Source organism: Euleptes europaea, chromosome 1 (genome assembly GCF_029931775.1).
Source record: "Euleptes europaea isolate rEulEur1 chromosome 1, rEulEur1.hap1, whole genome shotgun sequence".
Taxonomy (NCBI): domain Eukaryota; kingdom Metazoa; phylum Chordata; class Lepidosauria; order Squamata; family Sphaerodactylidae; genus Euleptes; species Euleptes europaea.
The window spans coordinates 21,804,183-21,820,929 of record NC_079312.1 but is presented as its reverse complement, the minus strand read 5'-3'; the positions used below and the strand labels follow the sequence as shown (position 1 = coordinate 21,820,929).

The 16,747-nt window shown below is 44.5% G+C and overlaps 1 protein-coding gene across 1 annotated transcript; it reads left to right on the top strand.

Annotated features, from left to right (window-relative positions):
* Positions 1 to 3,071: 3,071 nt before the first annotated feature.
* On the top strand, positions 3,072 to 14,861 carry LOC130473506 (zinc finger protein RFP-like). The gene is made up of 7 exons (XM_056845042.1): positions 3,072 to 3,485; positions 8,380 to 8,475; positions 9,504 to 9,734; positions 9,898 to 9,920; positions 10,913 to 11,028; positions 13,000 to 13,026; positions 14,326 to 14,861. The coding sequence occupies exons 1-7, from the start codon at positions 3,072 to 3,074 to the stop codon at positions 14,859 to 14,861; spliced, it is 1,443 nt and encodes a 480-aa protein (XP_056701020.1).
* Positions 14,862 to 16,747: the final 1,886 nt, after the last annotated feature.

The following is a 16,747-nucleotide window of genomic DNA, read 5'->3' as shown; positions in this document are numbered from 1 at the left end:
GGCACTGGCAAACCACCCCCGTAAGCAAAGTCTGCCTAGAAAACTTCGGGATGTGATGTCACCCCATGGGTCAGGAATGACCCGGTGCTTGCACAGGGGACCTTTACCTTAATGCACAAGCAGGTCGCCCAGAGGTGAAAAAGAGAAGATACGAGGCACTTCGTGACATGGTTGCCACTTCTGTGCAGCAGTATGAGCAGGTGGAAGATAAACTTACTTACTTACCACTGGGATGCAGCTTGCTTTCAACATGTCTGTTCCTCATCACACACCTTTTGTTTACAGGCCCACCACCAGGTCAATTTAGACAAGGCAGAGCATAAAATGGCAGGCATCCCCCACATCCATGCTACCGGCTACCCTTCCTCACACTTACCTGTGGTACAGGAACTCTGTGGACGGGATGCCGCATAGGAATTACTGCCTCCTTCACTTAAGCTCAATTTGCATTTTTGTAAACCAAATAAATATAGCAGGCCAGGTAGCAGGAGACTTCTCGAGGTCAGGCCCCATTCACCGCCACCGCTTCACAGGATGGTCAGAAACAAATAGGGAGGTCACTCACATCGCCCCCGTATGTGATTTCACTTCTGGTGCAAAACTGGAAGTGATGTCATTGTGTCAGGATGACACTCTAGGATTTGTTCAAAAGGGTTTAACCATAGTATTCAGGGCAAATCCTAGAGCGTTGCCCTCTTCCAGTTTTGCTCCACATTAGTGCAACAGCAGCACAACTGTCTCCAATGCTCAGCATCCTCCAGCGGAGATAAATAATGCAAAGATACCAGAAGTCTCCAGTCCTCTCTCATTCAGAGGGATATGTACTCTTGTGCGTTGGCTTCAGCTTTCCCTTCTGTGTTGCTTTCTCAACCTCCAAGATTTCTGGAGTGTGCTATCTGACCCCCCTAAATCCACATGTACACTTTTGGGTTTTCTCAGCAGGCCAAATAGCACCCTCACATAGCGTTGCCAACATCCAGGTACTAGCTGGAGATGTCCTGCTATTACAACTGATCACCAGCCGATAGAGATCAGTTCACCAGGAGAAAATCACCGCTTTGGCAATTGGACTCTATGGCATTGAAGTCCCTCTTTAGGCTCCACCCCAAAGCCCTCCCTCCGGTGGCGAAGAGGGACCTGGCAATCCTCCCTCACATGATTGTTTCAAGTCAGGGAAATGGTGTGGGGGGAGGCTGAAACCACTTATCCATGCACATCCTAGTTGCAATCCAAAGCAGGTGCCGTGGACATACTACCTTCTCTTTGGACCCAAGGCACTAAGCAAAGCAACAAGAAGTCGCAAATGCATAGAAACCAGCAGGATAAAAACAGTACACAAGTTAAAAATAGTACAGCCAGTTTATCAACACAATTTAGACTCCAGTTTATCCATGTGCATGTGGGCTTAACCATTAGGGTTGACAGGTCCCTGTTTGCCGCCAGCGGGAGGTTTTTGGGGCAGAGCTTGAGGATGGCAGGGTTTGGGATTTCAATGCCATAGAGTTCAATTGCCAAAGTGGCCATTTTCTCTAGGGGAACTGATCTCTATCGGCTGGAGATTAGTTGTAATAGCAGGAGATCGCCTGCCACCAGCTGGAGGTTGGCAATCCTATTAAGCATGCATAGGCAAGATTAGGCAGTTCACAGAACAAAGCCTATTATATCCTGCTATCCATCCTAGGAAAGGGATGGTGTCAAAGTGAAGTATAGGTTTCCAAGTACCCTCCTTATTATGCCACAGTGACCTGTTCTCATATGAACCTTCCTACTGGGTTTTGAGATGTTCCTATAAATCTCTGCTTCAGGACCTCTCCTCTTGGAATTTGACGCTGGTTCCCATTAGGAGAAGGGCCTTTGTGGTAGTAGCCCTAAATTTGCTCCCCTGATCGATTTGGTTGTGTTCTGTTTTGGAATTTGTGGATCAGCTGGAAGAAAATCTTGATGGCTTATTTTAGTGGTAATTGCAGTTTTATATTGAATAGTTTTACATTCATGGTATGTTAGGGTTGCCAACCTCCAGGTGGTAGCAGGAGATCTCCTGCTATTACAACTGATTTCCAGCTGATACAGAACAGTTCCCCAGGTGAAAATGGTCGCTTTGGCAATTGGACTCTATGGCATTGATGTCCCTCCCCTCCCCAAACCCCACCCTCCTCAGGCTCCGCCCCTAAAACCTCCCACTGGTGGCGAAGAGGGACCTGGCAACCCTATGGTATGTATATTATTGTTTGTTTTTATGGCATTTCAGACTCCCTTGTGCACATCTCTGTTGAACGGTGTTCTAGGCAGATGAATAAACGTGGTTGGTTTCAGTTCACAGAGGATCCTCCCCCATCCTGAGGCAGCTCCAGGAAGGAAACACAACGCAAGACCGGAGATGGAGTTCCAACAGCAACTGCTTTATTAGGTGAACAGGAACAGAACTAGAGAACTGTGCAACAAACCCCTGCTTATATGAGCACATGAAGCTGCCTTATATTGAACCAGACCCTTGGTCCATCAAAGTCAGTATTGTCTACTCAGTCTGGCAGCGGCTCTCCAGGGTCTCAGGCAGAGGTCTTTCACATCACCTACTTGCCTGATTCCTTTAACTGGAGATGCCGGGGATTGAAGTTGGGACCTTGTGCATGCCAAGCAGATGCTCTACCACTGAGCCATAGCCCCATATGCCCGCTCAGCTGCTTGGGACCACGCCCCCCAAGTCCGTGATTGGGCGGCTGCAAACCCATACAGCCAATCGGGACACAGAAGCGCAGCTGCCTGGAGAGGCTCCAAGCTCAACATGTTTCCAGCTTCCCGCTGCACACATAACAATTACATTCTTCTATACTAAACGGTTTAACGTTTGTGGTGTGTCTGCTATGGTTTGTTAAGATTGTTTTCTGTTGCATTCAAGCTGCCTTGTGAACATCTCTGTTGCACGAAGGTCTAGGTAGATGAATACATATTTTTGGTTTCCGTTCAGAAAGGATCCTCCCCCATCCTGAGACAGCTCCGGGAAGGAAACACCCGGTTACGACTTGAAGTCAGAAACAACAAGGCCATTATTAAGCAACAAAAAGAGACAGAGAATGGCAACTGGGGCTACCCTCCAGGAGCTCGAAAAGCAAAGTACTTGCCCTCTCTGCCTAAAATACTTTGACAATCCAGTGATCCTAGACTGTGGGCACAATTTTTGCAAAGCCTGCATCACCAACTACTGGGGAGAGTCTGCTACTGCTGTTTCCTGCCCTCAGTGTGATCAAACTTTTCGGCAAGGGAGCTTCAGGCCAAACTGGCAAGTGGCAAACGTTACAGAACATGTCAGGAAGCTGGCAGAGAAAAGGCAAGCAGGAAGAAAGAGGGGAGTGTGTGAGATTCACAATGAGCCCCTGCAAATCTTCTGTAAGGAAGATCAAGCCTCCATCTGCTTGTTGTGTGACAAAGCCAAGGAGCACAAGGGCCACACCACGGTCCCTGTGGAGGAAGCTGCCGAGGAGTACAAGGTAGGACAGTTTTGACTGATGGATGTTTTGTTTCTATGTAGATCCATTCCTATAAGAATTTCAGGTCATGTCCAAAGGCCGGCAGAGAAAGTAACTTGTCCTCCAGCATTGCTCTGCCACTTTTCACATGATTCAAAAGACATCTCAGTTAAAGTGTGCCAGTTTTAACATCGATCAAATAGTCAGTTTAGTTGTCGTGGTCTTGCGGAAGAACAAAACAATCGTTCTCACTGGGGGTGGGCAGAATCATTGTTTGGTCTTGCACAAACATGATGCATGCGCATGGTGCGGCAGACTCCATCTTTCAAGAAGCATTGCCTACACAAGAAAGGAGCAGGACAGCCTCTTTCAAGATGGCAGCTGCTCCCGCCATTAAATTGCTAAGTGTGTGTGTGTTAAGTGCCGTCAAGTCGCTTCCGACTCATGGCGACCCTATGAATGAAAGTCCTCCAAAATGTCCGATCTTTGACAGCCTTGCTCAGATCTTGCAAATTGAAGGCTGTGGCTTCCTTTATTGAGTCAATCCATCTCTTGTTGGGTCTTCCTCTTTTCCTGCTGCCCTCAACTTTTCCTATCATGACGGTCTTTTCCAGTGACTCTTGTCGTCTCATGACGTGACCAAAATACGACAGCCTCAGTTGAGTCATTTTAGCTTCTAGGGTCAATTCAGGCTTGATTTGATCTATAACCCACTGATTTGTTTTTTTGGCCATCCACGGAATCCGTAACACTCTCCTCCAACACCACATTTCAAAGGAATCTATTTTCTTCCTATCAGCTTTCTTCACTGTCCAGCTTTCACACCCATACATAGTAATAGGGAATATGATGGCATGAATTAATCTAGTCTTGGTGGCCAGAGTCACATCCTTACACTTCAAAATCTTTTCTAGCTCCTTCATGGCTGCCCTTCCCACTCTCAATCTCCTTCTAATTTCTTGGCTGCAGTCTCCCTTTTGGTTGATGGTGGAGCCAAGGAATAGAAAGTCTTGAACAATTTCAATTTCCTCATTGTCAACCTTAAAGTTGTGTAATTCTCCTGTAGTCATTACTTTTGTTTTCTTGATGTTCAGCTGTAGTCCTGCTTTGGCACTTTCTCTTTTAACTTTCAGCAATAGTTGTTTCAAATCTTCACTATTTTCTGCCAATAATGTAGTGTCATCAGCATATCTCAAATTATTAATGTTCCTCCCTCCAATTTTCACTCCACCTTCATCTAAATCTAATCCAGCTTTCCTAATTATATGTTCTGCATATAGATTGAAGAGATAGGGAGATAAAATACATCCTTGTCTGACACCTTTGCCAATTGGCAACCATTCCGTTTCTCCATATTCTGTTCTAACTGAGGCCTCTTGTCCAGAGTACAGGTTGCGCATCAAAACGATCAGATGTAGTGGCACACCCATTTCCTTTAAAACCAGCCATAGCTTTTCATGATCCACACAGTCAAAAGCTTTGCTGTAATCTATGAAACACAAGCTGATTTTCTTTGAAATTCTCTTGTACGCTCCAGTAACCAGCGTATATTTGCAATATGATCTCTAGTGCCTCTTCCTTTTCTGAAACCAGCTTGAACATCAGGCATTTCTCGTTCCATGTAAGGTAACAGCCTTTGCTGTAAGATTTTGAGCATCACTTTACTTGCATGAGAAATTAATGCAATGGTCCGATAGTTGTTGCAATCTTTGATGTCTCCTTTCTTGGGAATTGGAATGTAAATGGATTGTTTCCAGTCTGTGGGCCATTGTTTTGTTTTCCATATCTGTTGGCATATTCTTGTCAAGATTTTGATGGACTCCATTTCTGTGGCTTGGAATAGCTCTATTGATATCCCATCTGCTCCTGGTGATTTGTTTCTCCCGATTGCTCTCAATGCAGCTTTCACTTCACTTTCTAAAACTGTAGGTTCTTCTTCAAAAGATTCTTCTTGGAAAAAATCTTTTATCCTTTCATCTCTTCTGTATAGTTCTTCAGTGTATTGTTCCCACCTTTTCTTTATTTTGTCCTGTTCAGTTAATGTATTTCCATGCTGATCTTTCAGCATGCCTAACCGTGCTTTAAATTTCCCTTGCTAAGTACTTGTATGCATTTTTTTTAATTAAGAAAAATCTATTGACCCAACCACAGGGAACACTTTTTGTAATTGTTCAAGAGGGTTTTAATCAATTAATTAAACTGATTCATCAGCTAGGTTTTACTGTGCTGTATAAAAAGTCCCCCTTCAACTCCTCAGATCCCTTTTAACAAACAAACAAAAATGTATTAGAAAACTGTGTGGTACCTTTTCATCAACCGTGGTATGCATACATTATCCTGGTGGTATTACAAATTGCTAGTATGGCTAGATAAACGAGGTATACATCAGTATATACACTGGAACCATGTAAGATAAAAAAGAAAATTATGGCAACAGAGTTTTGCTAAAATATGACTGAAGTTTGACAAAGGAGACATATGTGGATTGAAGGTTTGGTATTTTTTGAACGTGAAATTGTTAATGGAAGCCCTCCAATACCAGAACTAAACCCACACACACACACACTGTTATATGGAATGAGAAATTGAGCAAGCTTAGATTTAACCTTAGGGTCCCAGTAGCTCTGACAGCAGCAATCTCTCTATTATGTTTAATTTGCTAGTGTATTTATCGTAGGGTTGCCAACCTCCAGGTAATAGCAGAAGATCTCCTGCTATTACAACTGATCTCCAGCCGATAGAGATCAGTTCGCCTGGAGAAAATGTCCACTTTGCCAATTGGAGTCTATGTAGGGTTGCCAACTGCCAGGTAGTAGCAGGAGATCTGCTAATATAACAGATCTCCAGCCGATGGAGATCAGATCACCTGGAGAAAAATGGCCTCTTTGGGAATTGAACTATGGCATTGAAGTCCCTCCCCTCCCCAAACCCCGCCCCCTCAGGCTCCGCCCCAAAAATCTCCCACCGGTGGCGAAGAGGGACCTGGTAACCCTAAGTCTATGGCATTTAAGTCCCTCCCCTCCCAAACCCCGCCCTCCTCAGACTCTGCCCCCAAAATATCCCGCCTATGGCAAAGAGGGACCTGACAACCCTATTTATTGGCTGTTTTTCTCCCTAACAGGACCCAAGCAACTCACAACAAACAAAAATACAATTTACATATACAAAGAAGACAAGAAGAACAATCTATATCTTGGAGTTTGGGTAGGGTTGCCAGCTGTGGGTTGGGAAATACCTGGAAATTTTGGGGGTGGACTTGAGGAGGGCGGGGTTTGTTGAGGGGAGGGACTTCAATGCCATAGAGTCCAGTTGTCAAAGTGACCACTTTCTCCAGGTGAACTGATCTCTATCGACTGGAGATCAGTTGTACTAGTGGGAGATCTCTAGCCACTACCTGGAGGTTACAACATATAAAGCACACCTGTGCCAGAGTTAAGTAACTTAAAGGAATTGGCAGCACGAGGGCTCCGACACAATAAGCAAAAAATACTTAAACAATGTGATATAAAGAAGCATTCAATGAGCGATAGTGAATAATATGCTGTATTGTAAAGCATTAACTTCATGCCATAGAAGGACTAACAAGAACACTATAGACAAAGTCCAACGACAGATAATAAGGAAAACAGAATATACATACTCAAAGTCAATGAAGACTCACTGCCGGCAGTAAAGCACAAACGCAAAAATAAAGGCACACTGCCTTAATAAACAGCAGTACCCCATGGGGTTGCAAAAGGAATCCGTGGGTATGGAAGCCCGAAAACTGAAGTCCAAAGAACTTAAAAACTTGCGAACGTGTGGCTAGTCATACATTCACGTTTCAAAGAGGCTTCTTCAGCTCATTATGCTTATTTATGAACGGGCAACATCTGAAGACGAATTGAATCCATAATAGCGGACAACAGACCGTCACGCTGTAAAAAACAACATACTTAAAAATACATTCTATACAACACAATTTTTTCTGTAACATTCCTAGTGGATTCAGGGTATCAATCTTACCCGGGGAAATGGTATGAATGATAACTCGTGCATTTTATCCTCTAGAAGCAGTGTAGAGTTCTGTTCTATTCTGTCTCAAATAGAAAAATCAGCCAATCAGAATAGGGAGGGGGTGGAACCCCTTCATGCAAAGCCTCAGTGGGCTTTAAAGAGACAGGGGCAGTGAAGCCTGGAACTGTCAGAATAGAGAACACGCAAGATCAGATAAAGCATGCCAAATCAAACTCGTTATTCAAGCCTTTAGGTGTAAGAGTTTGGAAGCCTTCATTGACTTTGTATATTCTGTTTTCCTTATTATTTGTTGTTGGACTTTGTATATAGTGTTCTTGTTAGTCCTTTTATGGCATGAAGTTAATGCTTTACAATACAGCATATTATTCACTATCGCTCATTGAATACTTCTTTATATCAAGTATTTTTGCTTATTGTGTCTGAGCCCTCGTACTACCTGGAGGTTGGCAACCCTAAGTTTGGGCCAGTCCAGCATACAATGAGCCAGTTCCCCAAGGCCACAGGGCACAAGCCCAGGGCCAAGAGCTCTCTCCCATTCTGCTCAGATCCAACCTCTTGCTCAATCTCTGCTTATACTTCTATATTCCACACAGGGGTGGAATTTTGTGGTTTTGACATTGCTGATGCATAGGGATGCCAACCTCCAGGTAGTAGCTGGAGATCTCCTGCTATTACAATTGTTCTCCAGGTGACAGAGATCAGTTAACCTGGGGAAAATGGCTCTTTGGAAGGTGGACTCTATGGCATTATACCATGCTGAGGTCCCTCCTCTCTCCAAACCCTGCCCTTCACAGACCCCACCCCCCAAAATCTCCAGGTTTTTCTCAACCTGGAGTTGCAAACCTTGACTGATTTCCTATTCGATAAAAATGTGGGGTTTTTTTTCCTATTTGTGCAGGTAACAATCAAAATTATGCAGCTATCTCTGGAGAAAAGGAAAAGAATTCTTGTAGAACAGAAAAAGGCTGAAAAGCGAAGAAGCCAGAAGTGTCTGGTAGGTGTAAAATAAGTGGAAATGCTGTGTCTAGCGGCAACTTGTCCCTGAGAAGGAGCCATTCCAAACCAGAGCGGGCTGCACTGAGAACTCACAGGAAAATTCTATTCCCCCTCTCCATGGGTCCCTTCCCCACACTGTTTCCTTGCCCTTGTTTTGCCCTCCTGTTTACCCCAGCTTCCTCCTTCATTCGCTGGCCTCATGCTCAGGGAGGTTTTTTAAAAACGGAAGAGAATCACTCACAGCTCAGCCTGCCTTTTAAGGAGAGGTGGCTACAAATACATGGAGGGTTTTAAAAACCTTTTAAAAGGCGTTGCATTATTTCTACGCAGCAGTACCCACATTTCTTAAAATAAAAATAGATTAAATAAATACATTAAAATGGGGGGGGGGAATCCTAAGGGTCATATGTAGGGTTCCAGGTCCCTCTTCGCCACTGGCGGGAGGTTTCTGGAGCGGAGCCTGAGGAGGGCAGGGTTCGGGGAGGGACTCCAATGCCATAGAGTCCAATTGCCCAAGCGGCCATTTTCTCTACGGGAACTGATCTCTACTGGCTGGAGATCAGCTGTAATAGCAGGAGATCTCCAGCTATTACCTGGTGGTTGGCAACTCTAGTCATATGAGAACATGGGCGGGGGGGCTTCAATGCACATCCAGTATGAAAGATAAACTACAGCTAAACATGGAGAGAAAACAGATTATCCTGGGCTCTTTAGCCTCTCCGTTGCAAAGACAATTTCACACATTGAATCGTATCAGCGGCCAGTTCACCTTAGAAAATCAACCTGGTTGTGGAAGCAGCTCAAATTTCAGTTGGTCATATTGAGTACATGGTCACACATACACTCTGATTTAGACTGATGGGATGCTTTTTAAACAAGTTGCGGGTCTTTTTCTCTCTCCCCAGTTTATATTTGTGTGTTTAGTTTAATATTAATTAGGGCATAAATAAGCATTATATGATAAACCCTTTTATTTTGGAAGTCATATTCCACCACTACCCCTTTCATCAATTACCTTTCCCCCAGAAACAATTAGAGACAGAGATGCAGGAGCTCAGGTCTGCTTTCAAACAAATGCAAAAGCAGCTTGAGGAGAAACTTCGTTTCCGTATGGCCCCACTGGAAGATTTGGAGAAAGAAATGAAAAAGAGGGAAGAAGAAAATATTGGTAGCTTCGCTGAAGAGATTTCCCGGCTCCAGAACCTGATCACAGATATGGAGGAGAAGTGCTTGCAGCCAACAAACGAATTCCTCTTGGTAAGAATTATGATATCTACCAGGCCTCTGCTACTAAAGATGATGATCTTAGGAACCAATGATGGTTCTCTCAGACAAAGAGAAGGTCAAATAAATCCCCGCTGCAAGAAGTGTTATGTCCTGTCTGTGTAGCTAAGAGTTATTTCTCTCTTTCCTTTTTCAGGACATCAAAAATTCCATGAACAGGTATGTTCATTCATTTACTTACTTACATTTAAAGAATGTGGATCATCCAATATAAAATAATGCAATCCGATAGTACAAGGCATCCAATAAACAATGCAAGAGGACAAAGATTAGAAAATCATGCAAAAAAAAAAGGGTGCTTTTACACATGCTGAATAATGCACTTTTGATCCACTTCCAATGCACTTTAACTATTGTTTGCAAGTGTATTTTGCCTTTTCACACAGTAAAATCCAGCAGCAAAGTGCACTGGAAATGGTTTGAAAGTTGCTTTATTTGGCATGTGTGAAAGTGCCCTATAAAAACAATGCAGAAAATGGAACTGCAAAAGCAGAAGACAGTGCAATAAGAGCAAGATAATACATAAAATAAACAGTGCTATAGACTACAGTAATCCTGTTCCCCTTATCCGACAGCCCTCTGAACCATTCCATTATACCTATGGCCGTATCAGAGTAGTCAAAATTCAGTAACAGTCCCTCCTTTTTGTGACATGACTTGTCTGTCAACAAATCAGCATTGTAAATTACACATATTTTATATGTACACATGATATACATGATATGTGTAAATGCCATATAAATTGCATATAAAACTGCACAGCATGAATACATAGTACACAGAAATCTACAAAGCTGTGAAAACCTACAACCGTTGACAAATCTATAGTGTTTCTTCTTATTTTGATGTATGTGTGATTTTAGAAGTTATAATTGTAAGCCACCTTCAGTTTGTGAAAAGTGGCATGAAATAAACAGATACTCTGGTCAATTTTATACTTGAGGGCGGGGGGGGGGGATAGAGAATAGGTTTTCTTTTTCTTCTGTTCTTCCATTGCCTAAAATAGAATTTACTTGCTCATTAGAAGTCCACCCCAGAAACAGCAGGATAGGGAGTAAACTAGAATTCGGTGAATCTAATCTTCAGGAAGCATATAGTAGAAAGGAAGGAAATGTTGAATTGTTATTTAAATGGAATCATTTTGCCTCCAGGTATGAAAGCAGTGTGGTAAAGAAGGAAGTGAAACTTGCTCCAGGACTGGAGGACAAAATCAAGGAGTACACTCTGAAAAGACCTTTTCTTGAAAAAGCCATGGTAAAGTGTGAAGGTAACTGTGACAGCTCAGGAGCAGGGACTTTGAGGAAACAGGCCTCACAAGGACCCCTTCCGGCCCCCCTGTGCAATAGACGGCTGAGGGGATTAATTGCTTGCCTCCACGCCCATTTCTCTCAGGGTAAACATGATTGAGTGAGGCAATTATGATCTGTCAGAACTAATTCAAAATATGAAGAAGTTTAATACGAAGTCTTAAAAGGTGTACACATAGTCTATATACACAGCAACTGAACAAGGATTAAAACGAAAAGTGATAATTGCAAATCCTCTTTCCCTATTTCTGTATATACCTTAAATGGTGGCAAAATTAGGATAGGCTTCTGATCCTTGGAGTTTGAGCATTTTATTTATTTACTTAACTTCATTTAAACCCGGCTTTCCTCCCCAGTGGGGATCCAAAGTGACGTACATAATTCTGCTCTCTTCCTTGTTCCTTGCTTAAATTGGTTTATCTTCTAATTTGGTTTGACATTGCTTCTGGGTTCTGTTGAGCTTCCCACACTGGCTTGTGGTTCCTCTGGGATTCTCTGGTTTCACATTGGATACTGTTAGGCTTCTTGGTTCAATTTGCATTGGGCGGCTTTTGGCCAGTGGTTGCTCTTGTGTGTTTAGCTATTGAGTTCTTTGCCCTGGACAAAGCATGGAATTGCCCCCCACCACCACCCCCCGCTCCACCCTGGAAACAATTTAGACAAATAGGATGGCTGGGGGCACCTTATTTGGGGGCCCAAAGAATTAGAACCCTTGATCCAATTCACTTGAAACTTGGCATGTACTTAGTGGACAGGCAGGAGTAGGTTCCCTGCAATTTTGTTGTGATTTGCTTGAAAAATAATCACTCCAGCTTCCCCCACATAGGTACCTGAAAATTTTCGGTACGGTATTCCTAAAAAAAAAAAAAATTAATCCTGAATTCCAAAACAGTATTGAGAGACTCAAATAGTCCAGAATACAAATATTTATGTGTGTGTGTGAGTGAATGTTAAGTGCCGTCAAGTCGCTTCCGACTCATGGCGACCCTATGAATCAATGTCCTCCAAAGTGTCCTATCCTTAACAGCCTTGCTCAGATCTTGCAAATGGAGGGCTGTGGCTTCCTTTGTAGAGTCAATCCATCTCTTGTCGGGTCTTTCTCTTTTTGAAATACCCTTCCTGAAATCCATATCTGAAAAATACTGATTTTTTTTTTCAAGGGCCCATGCCTAGATTAAACTAGATGTGTTCTGGCTATGGTGTGAGCACTCTCCCCTTGAAATGCAGTTCTCTGGTTGTCTCTGCTTGGTAATAACTCAAAGCAGAACTATACAATATATTTAGTCCCCCCCCCTTTTCCAAATGATGCCACTGGGGCTGCTTTTTTGATGGGGAGGGTCTGGTTGTATACTGAATCTCCCCCCTCCCAGCTGCTTTTACTTCTGTTGGAGAAAATGTGCAGGAATCATCTCCCTCTGCACTCCCTCACAGTTGAAAATCAGCTGCAGTGGCTGCAAATAAATTTTTTTTTAAAAAAATGAGTGTGTTTTTAAAAAGAATGACAACGGAATGAAACAAGAAAGAGAGGGGGGATTTCTCTTTCTCCATATCCCTGCCCTTTGTCCATTTCTAAAAAGGAGAGCAACTGCTCTTTGAGGCAACAATTTTCCTAATGCAGAGATTTACCAGAGGAGAAGGGTCCCATGGTACAGTCTTCCTTTTCTTCCCCCCTTTTCTGGTAATCAGATGCTTGTGCGTGTGTGTAAAGTGCCGTCAAGTCGCAGCCGACTTATGGCGACCCCTTTTTGGGGTTTTCATGGCAAGAGACTAACAGAGATGGTTTGCCGGTGCCTTCCTCTGCATAGCAACCCTGGACTTCCTTCGTGGTCTCCCATCCAACTACTAACCAGGGCTGACCCGGCTTAGCTTCTTAGATCTGACAACTCTTGGTCTAACTTTACTTTTTTTTCACCCTTTCTTCCATATCATAGGGATTCTAAAGCGAGCACTGGATCAAGGTAATTATTTGCAAGGAGGAAAAGGAGGTGGGAAACTTTTATTCAGGATGGAGATGCAGGGCCAGACTAGATTATATCACGCCACCAAATCTGCCACAGGGATGAAGTGACATTTTAGAACTTGATTTTTACCTTTTGAAAATGCTGTTGGGGTCCAATCCTGCTAAAGACCACAGCACATGGGGATGAGGGGCTCCTGTCTCCCCCCCCATGCATACCATTTTCAAGCTCCAAAGGCTAACAATAATACTAGTAGCTAAATCACGATGGGTAGCCATGTTTGTCTGTCTGTAGCAGTAGAAAAGAGCAAGAGTCCAGTAGCACCTTAAAGACTAACAAAATTTCTGGCAGGGCATGAGCTTTCATGAGTCACAGCTCACTTCTTCAGATACTGATGGCTGTCTGAAGAAGTGAGCAGTGACTCGCAAAGGCTCATCCCCTGCCAGAAATTTTGTCAGCCTTTAAGGTGCTACTGGACTCTTGCTCTTTTCTACTACGAAGTACAGAGTGCAGTGGCTGCAGGCCAATAGATCAAGAACTATTTACATCATCTCAGCATTTTATTAAGACATGTAAGCACCAATCTGGAAGATGGTAAGCAGTCAAAGATGTCCATGAACACATACACATGAAGCTGCCTTATACTGAATCAGACCCTCGGTCCATCAAAGTCAGTATTGTCTACTCTGACCGGCAGCGGCTCTCCAGGGTCTCAGGCTGAGGTCTTTTGCATCACTTACTCGCCTGGTCCCTTTTAACTGGAGATGCCGGGGATTGAACCTGGGACCTTCTGCATGCCAAGCAGATGCTCTGCCACTAGTCCCCCAGAATTCAAAAGTCCTGCTCTGTAGTAATGATTTATCAGATGAAGTAAATCTTCATAATCCTTTCAGTGAAGGAGAACCACTGGGCAGTAACCAATTAAATCTGTAATCCTTCATTAGGATGAACGACAGGCTGCCATCTCTATCTCTGTTTTGATGTAGTCTTCCTCAGACTAAATCCTATATATTAATGACAAAGTACACTGCCAATTCACTGCCAATTCATCAAATATATCTCACTCATTATACATAGTAACAAAATGTGGATAAACATAGGCTTATTCTTTAGGATGGGTTAGTGACATTGTTCTGTGAAAATGCTTTCAATATTCTGCAGCACATTTCCGTGCTGTTTTGTGACTCTAGCACTGTGTTGGGTTTGCTTTAACAGTGTTTTGTCAGCTGCTTTTGGCTGCTCTTCCTGAAATCATCTGCTATTCACTTTCTTTCTTTACTCTCTCTTGCTCTCTCATAGTGAATGTGACCCTGGATGTAGACACAGCACACCCCCGGCTCGTTGTGTCTACGGACCTGAGAAGTGTCAAATGTGAAAGCAGACGTCAGGACCTGACCGACAATCCTACAAGATTCGATACAATGACGTGCGTGCTGGGCCGCGAGAGATTCAAATCAGGAAGGCAGCTTTGGGAAGTGGAGGTAGAGGAGAAGAGAGCGGCAGGATGGGCAGTGGGGGTCGCAGAAGAATCCACCACAAGGAAAGGAAAGACCAGCCTCAGCCCTATTGAGGATATCTGGGCTGTGGGGAAGTCAAGGGTTGGCGTATTCTTACCTTTCCAACTCTCCGCTTTTACTTTCCCTGAGCCAACTCCTTTGACCCTGAAACGGGAGCCCAGGAAGATCCTGGTATCCCTCGACTTTGAAAACGGTCACGTAGGATTTTTTGATGCTGACACAGGTGACTCTATCTTCACTTTCCGTTGGATCCCTGGCTTTCGGGAGAAGATCTGTCCCTATTTCTGGTTGGGGTCTGGAATCAGTCTGAAATGCTGAATCTTGTGTAGGATCCCCTCTATCCCCATTATCAATCACTTTCTATCATTCTAACCACAAATATTTAAGTGTTTATGTCCATTTCTACCCTTTCATGCACAAAAAATAATGTCTACAAGAACAGCGTAAAAATACAACCAAATAAAAGCTCTTATTTGTTTTAATTCGACAACACTACTTGGAGTTTGATGAATTAGTTAGAAGATCTAGTCAAGGTGGGTCTCTATACACATATACACACTAACTGATTTTCCTTCATATACCAGCGTGGTGTGGTGGTTAAGAGCGGTGGTTTGGTGCAGTGAACTCTGATTTGGAGAACTGGGTTTGATTCCCCACTCCTCCACATGAGCGGCAGAGGCTAATCTAGTGAACTGGATTTGTTTCTCCACTCCTACGCATGAAGCCAGCTGGGTGACCTTGGGCTAGTCACAGCTCTCTCAGCCCCACCTACCTCACAGGGTGTCTGTTGTGGGGAGGGGAAGGGAAGGTGATTGTAAGCAGGTTTAATTCTTCCTTAAGTGGTAGAGAAAGTTGGCATATAAAAACTAACTCTCCTTCTTCTTTCTTGTTTGTGTGCTGGCCCACTAGGCCGGGGTGCGCCTGTAGCAGCACGGTGCTCTGAAGAGGCCTGCAGCAGGCAGGGCAACAGAATGGGGTTTCTGAAGCCGAGGCTTCTACAGCTGGCAGCTGTATTAATTGGGAATGGGAGTAATAACGCAGTCCAGTAACAGTCCAAGGTCAGTCAGGGTGAAAGGCAATCCGTCAGAGCAAAAGGCAGAGTCAAGGTCGGTCCGGTCCAAGGTCAGGCAGGGAGTCCAGAAGAATTCAGGGTCAAGAAAGCAGTCCAAGTCGATACAGCGTCAGCCAGAGTGGAGTGCTGCAGGTTCGCCACGCGTTGCTTCCACAGCTTCTGCTGACTCAGCCCTCCTAAATACTTGCAGCTGTCTGGGGGAGGCAGCTTCTGTAAAGACTCACTCACTATCTTCATGGCTGTCCCGGTTCCTTCTTTGTTGTTCCAACCTGGCTGAACGCCGGCGTTGTTCTGCCAGGACCCGGCCCATTTTCCTTCGACGAGTCCCAGGAGACATCTGTTCCTCATGGTCTCCCGGCTCCCTGGGCAGCTTCCTTGATGTTCCTGGGTCGGCCGGAGTCTGGTCTTCTTTAGGCTGCTCTGTAGCCGATGACTTTAAGGTATGTCTTGGCAATACATCGTCATCAGCTGTTTTCTCTGTCAGTGTGGGTGGGGAAGGAGGTCTCTGTCCCTGGATCTGGTCTCCGTCAGAGTCTGAATCTGTTGTCAGGCAGCCTCTGACAGTTTGGCTGCCTCACATCTAAGAAGACTTTCCTGAAAGCCTCACTGAGTAACCTTGCTTACAATCGCACTATAAGTATTTAGATCTTTATCTGAGAGTGTAAGTGTCCATGGAAGGTATTGTAGCCCCAGAGGTATTGCCCCCCTGGCCCACACTGCTCCATCAAGGGTGAACATCCACCTTCTCAAGCACCAGATAGGCATAGGCAGCCTGCCCCAGCCCCCCCCCCACTCACCCAATGGGCAGACCACAGAGTGCCCCCAGCCAAGTGTCGAGTAGCCACACACCACAGCCTGGCTGGGGTGATAGGGTTGCCAGATCACTCCTCACCACCAGCAGGAGCTTTGCGGGGGAGTGTCTGGCGGCCACTTAAACACCCACGTCACTTCCAGGCTCACCCAGAAGCGACGCGGACACTCTAGCCCTCTTCCACCCGCCGACTATCTGAGGGGCAGCGGGCAGCCCGGTGGATTGGCAGGCTTTTGCCCATTCCCACGAGGCGGACGGCAAGCCTAGTGATAGGGCATGTCCCTCCAGTCGTTATAGCTTTTGGGTGGAAAGATAAAACAA

What these genes read in the sequence shown, in the direction of transcription:
- LOC130473506 (XM_056845042.1), top strand. Translation starts at nt 3,072, where the DNA reads ATGGCAACTGGGGCTACCCTCCAGGAGCTCGAAAAGCAAAGTACTTGC. An exon ending in AAGCTGCCGAGGAGTACAAG is followed by an intron (nt 3,486 to 8,379) that starts GTAGGACAGTTT and finishes CTATTTGTGCAG; the next exon opens with GTAACAATCAAAATTATGCA. An exon ending in AGCCATGGTAAAGTGTGAAG is followed by an intron (nt 11,029 to 12,999) that starts GTAACTGTGACA and finishes TCCATATCATAG; the next exon opens with GGATTCTAAAGCGAGCACTG.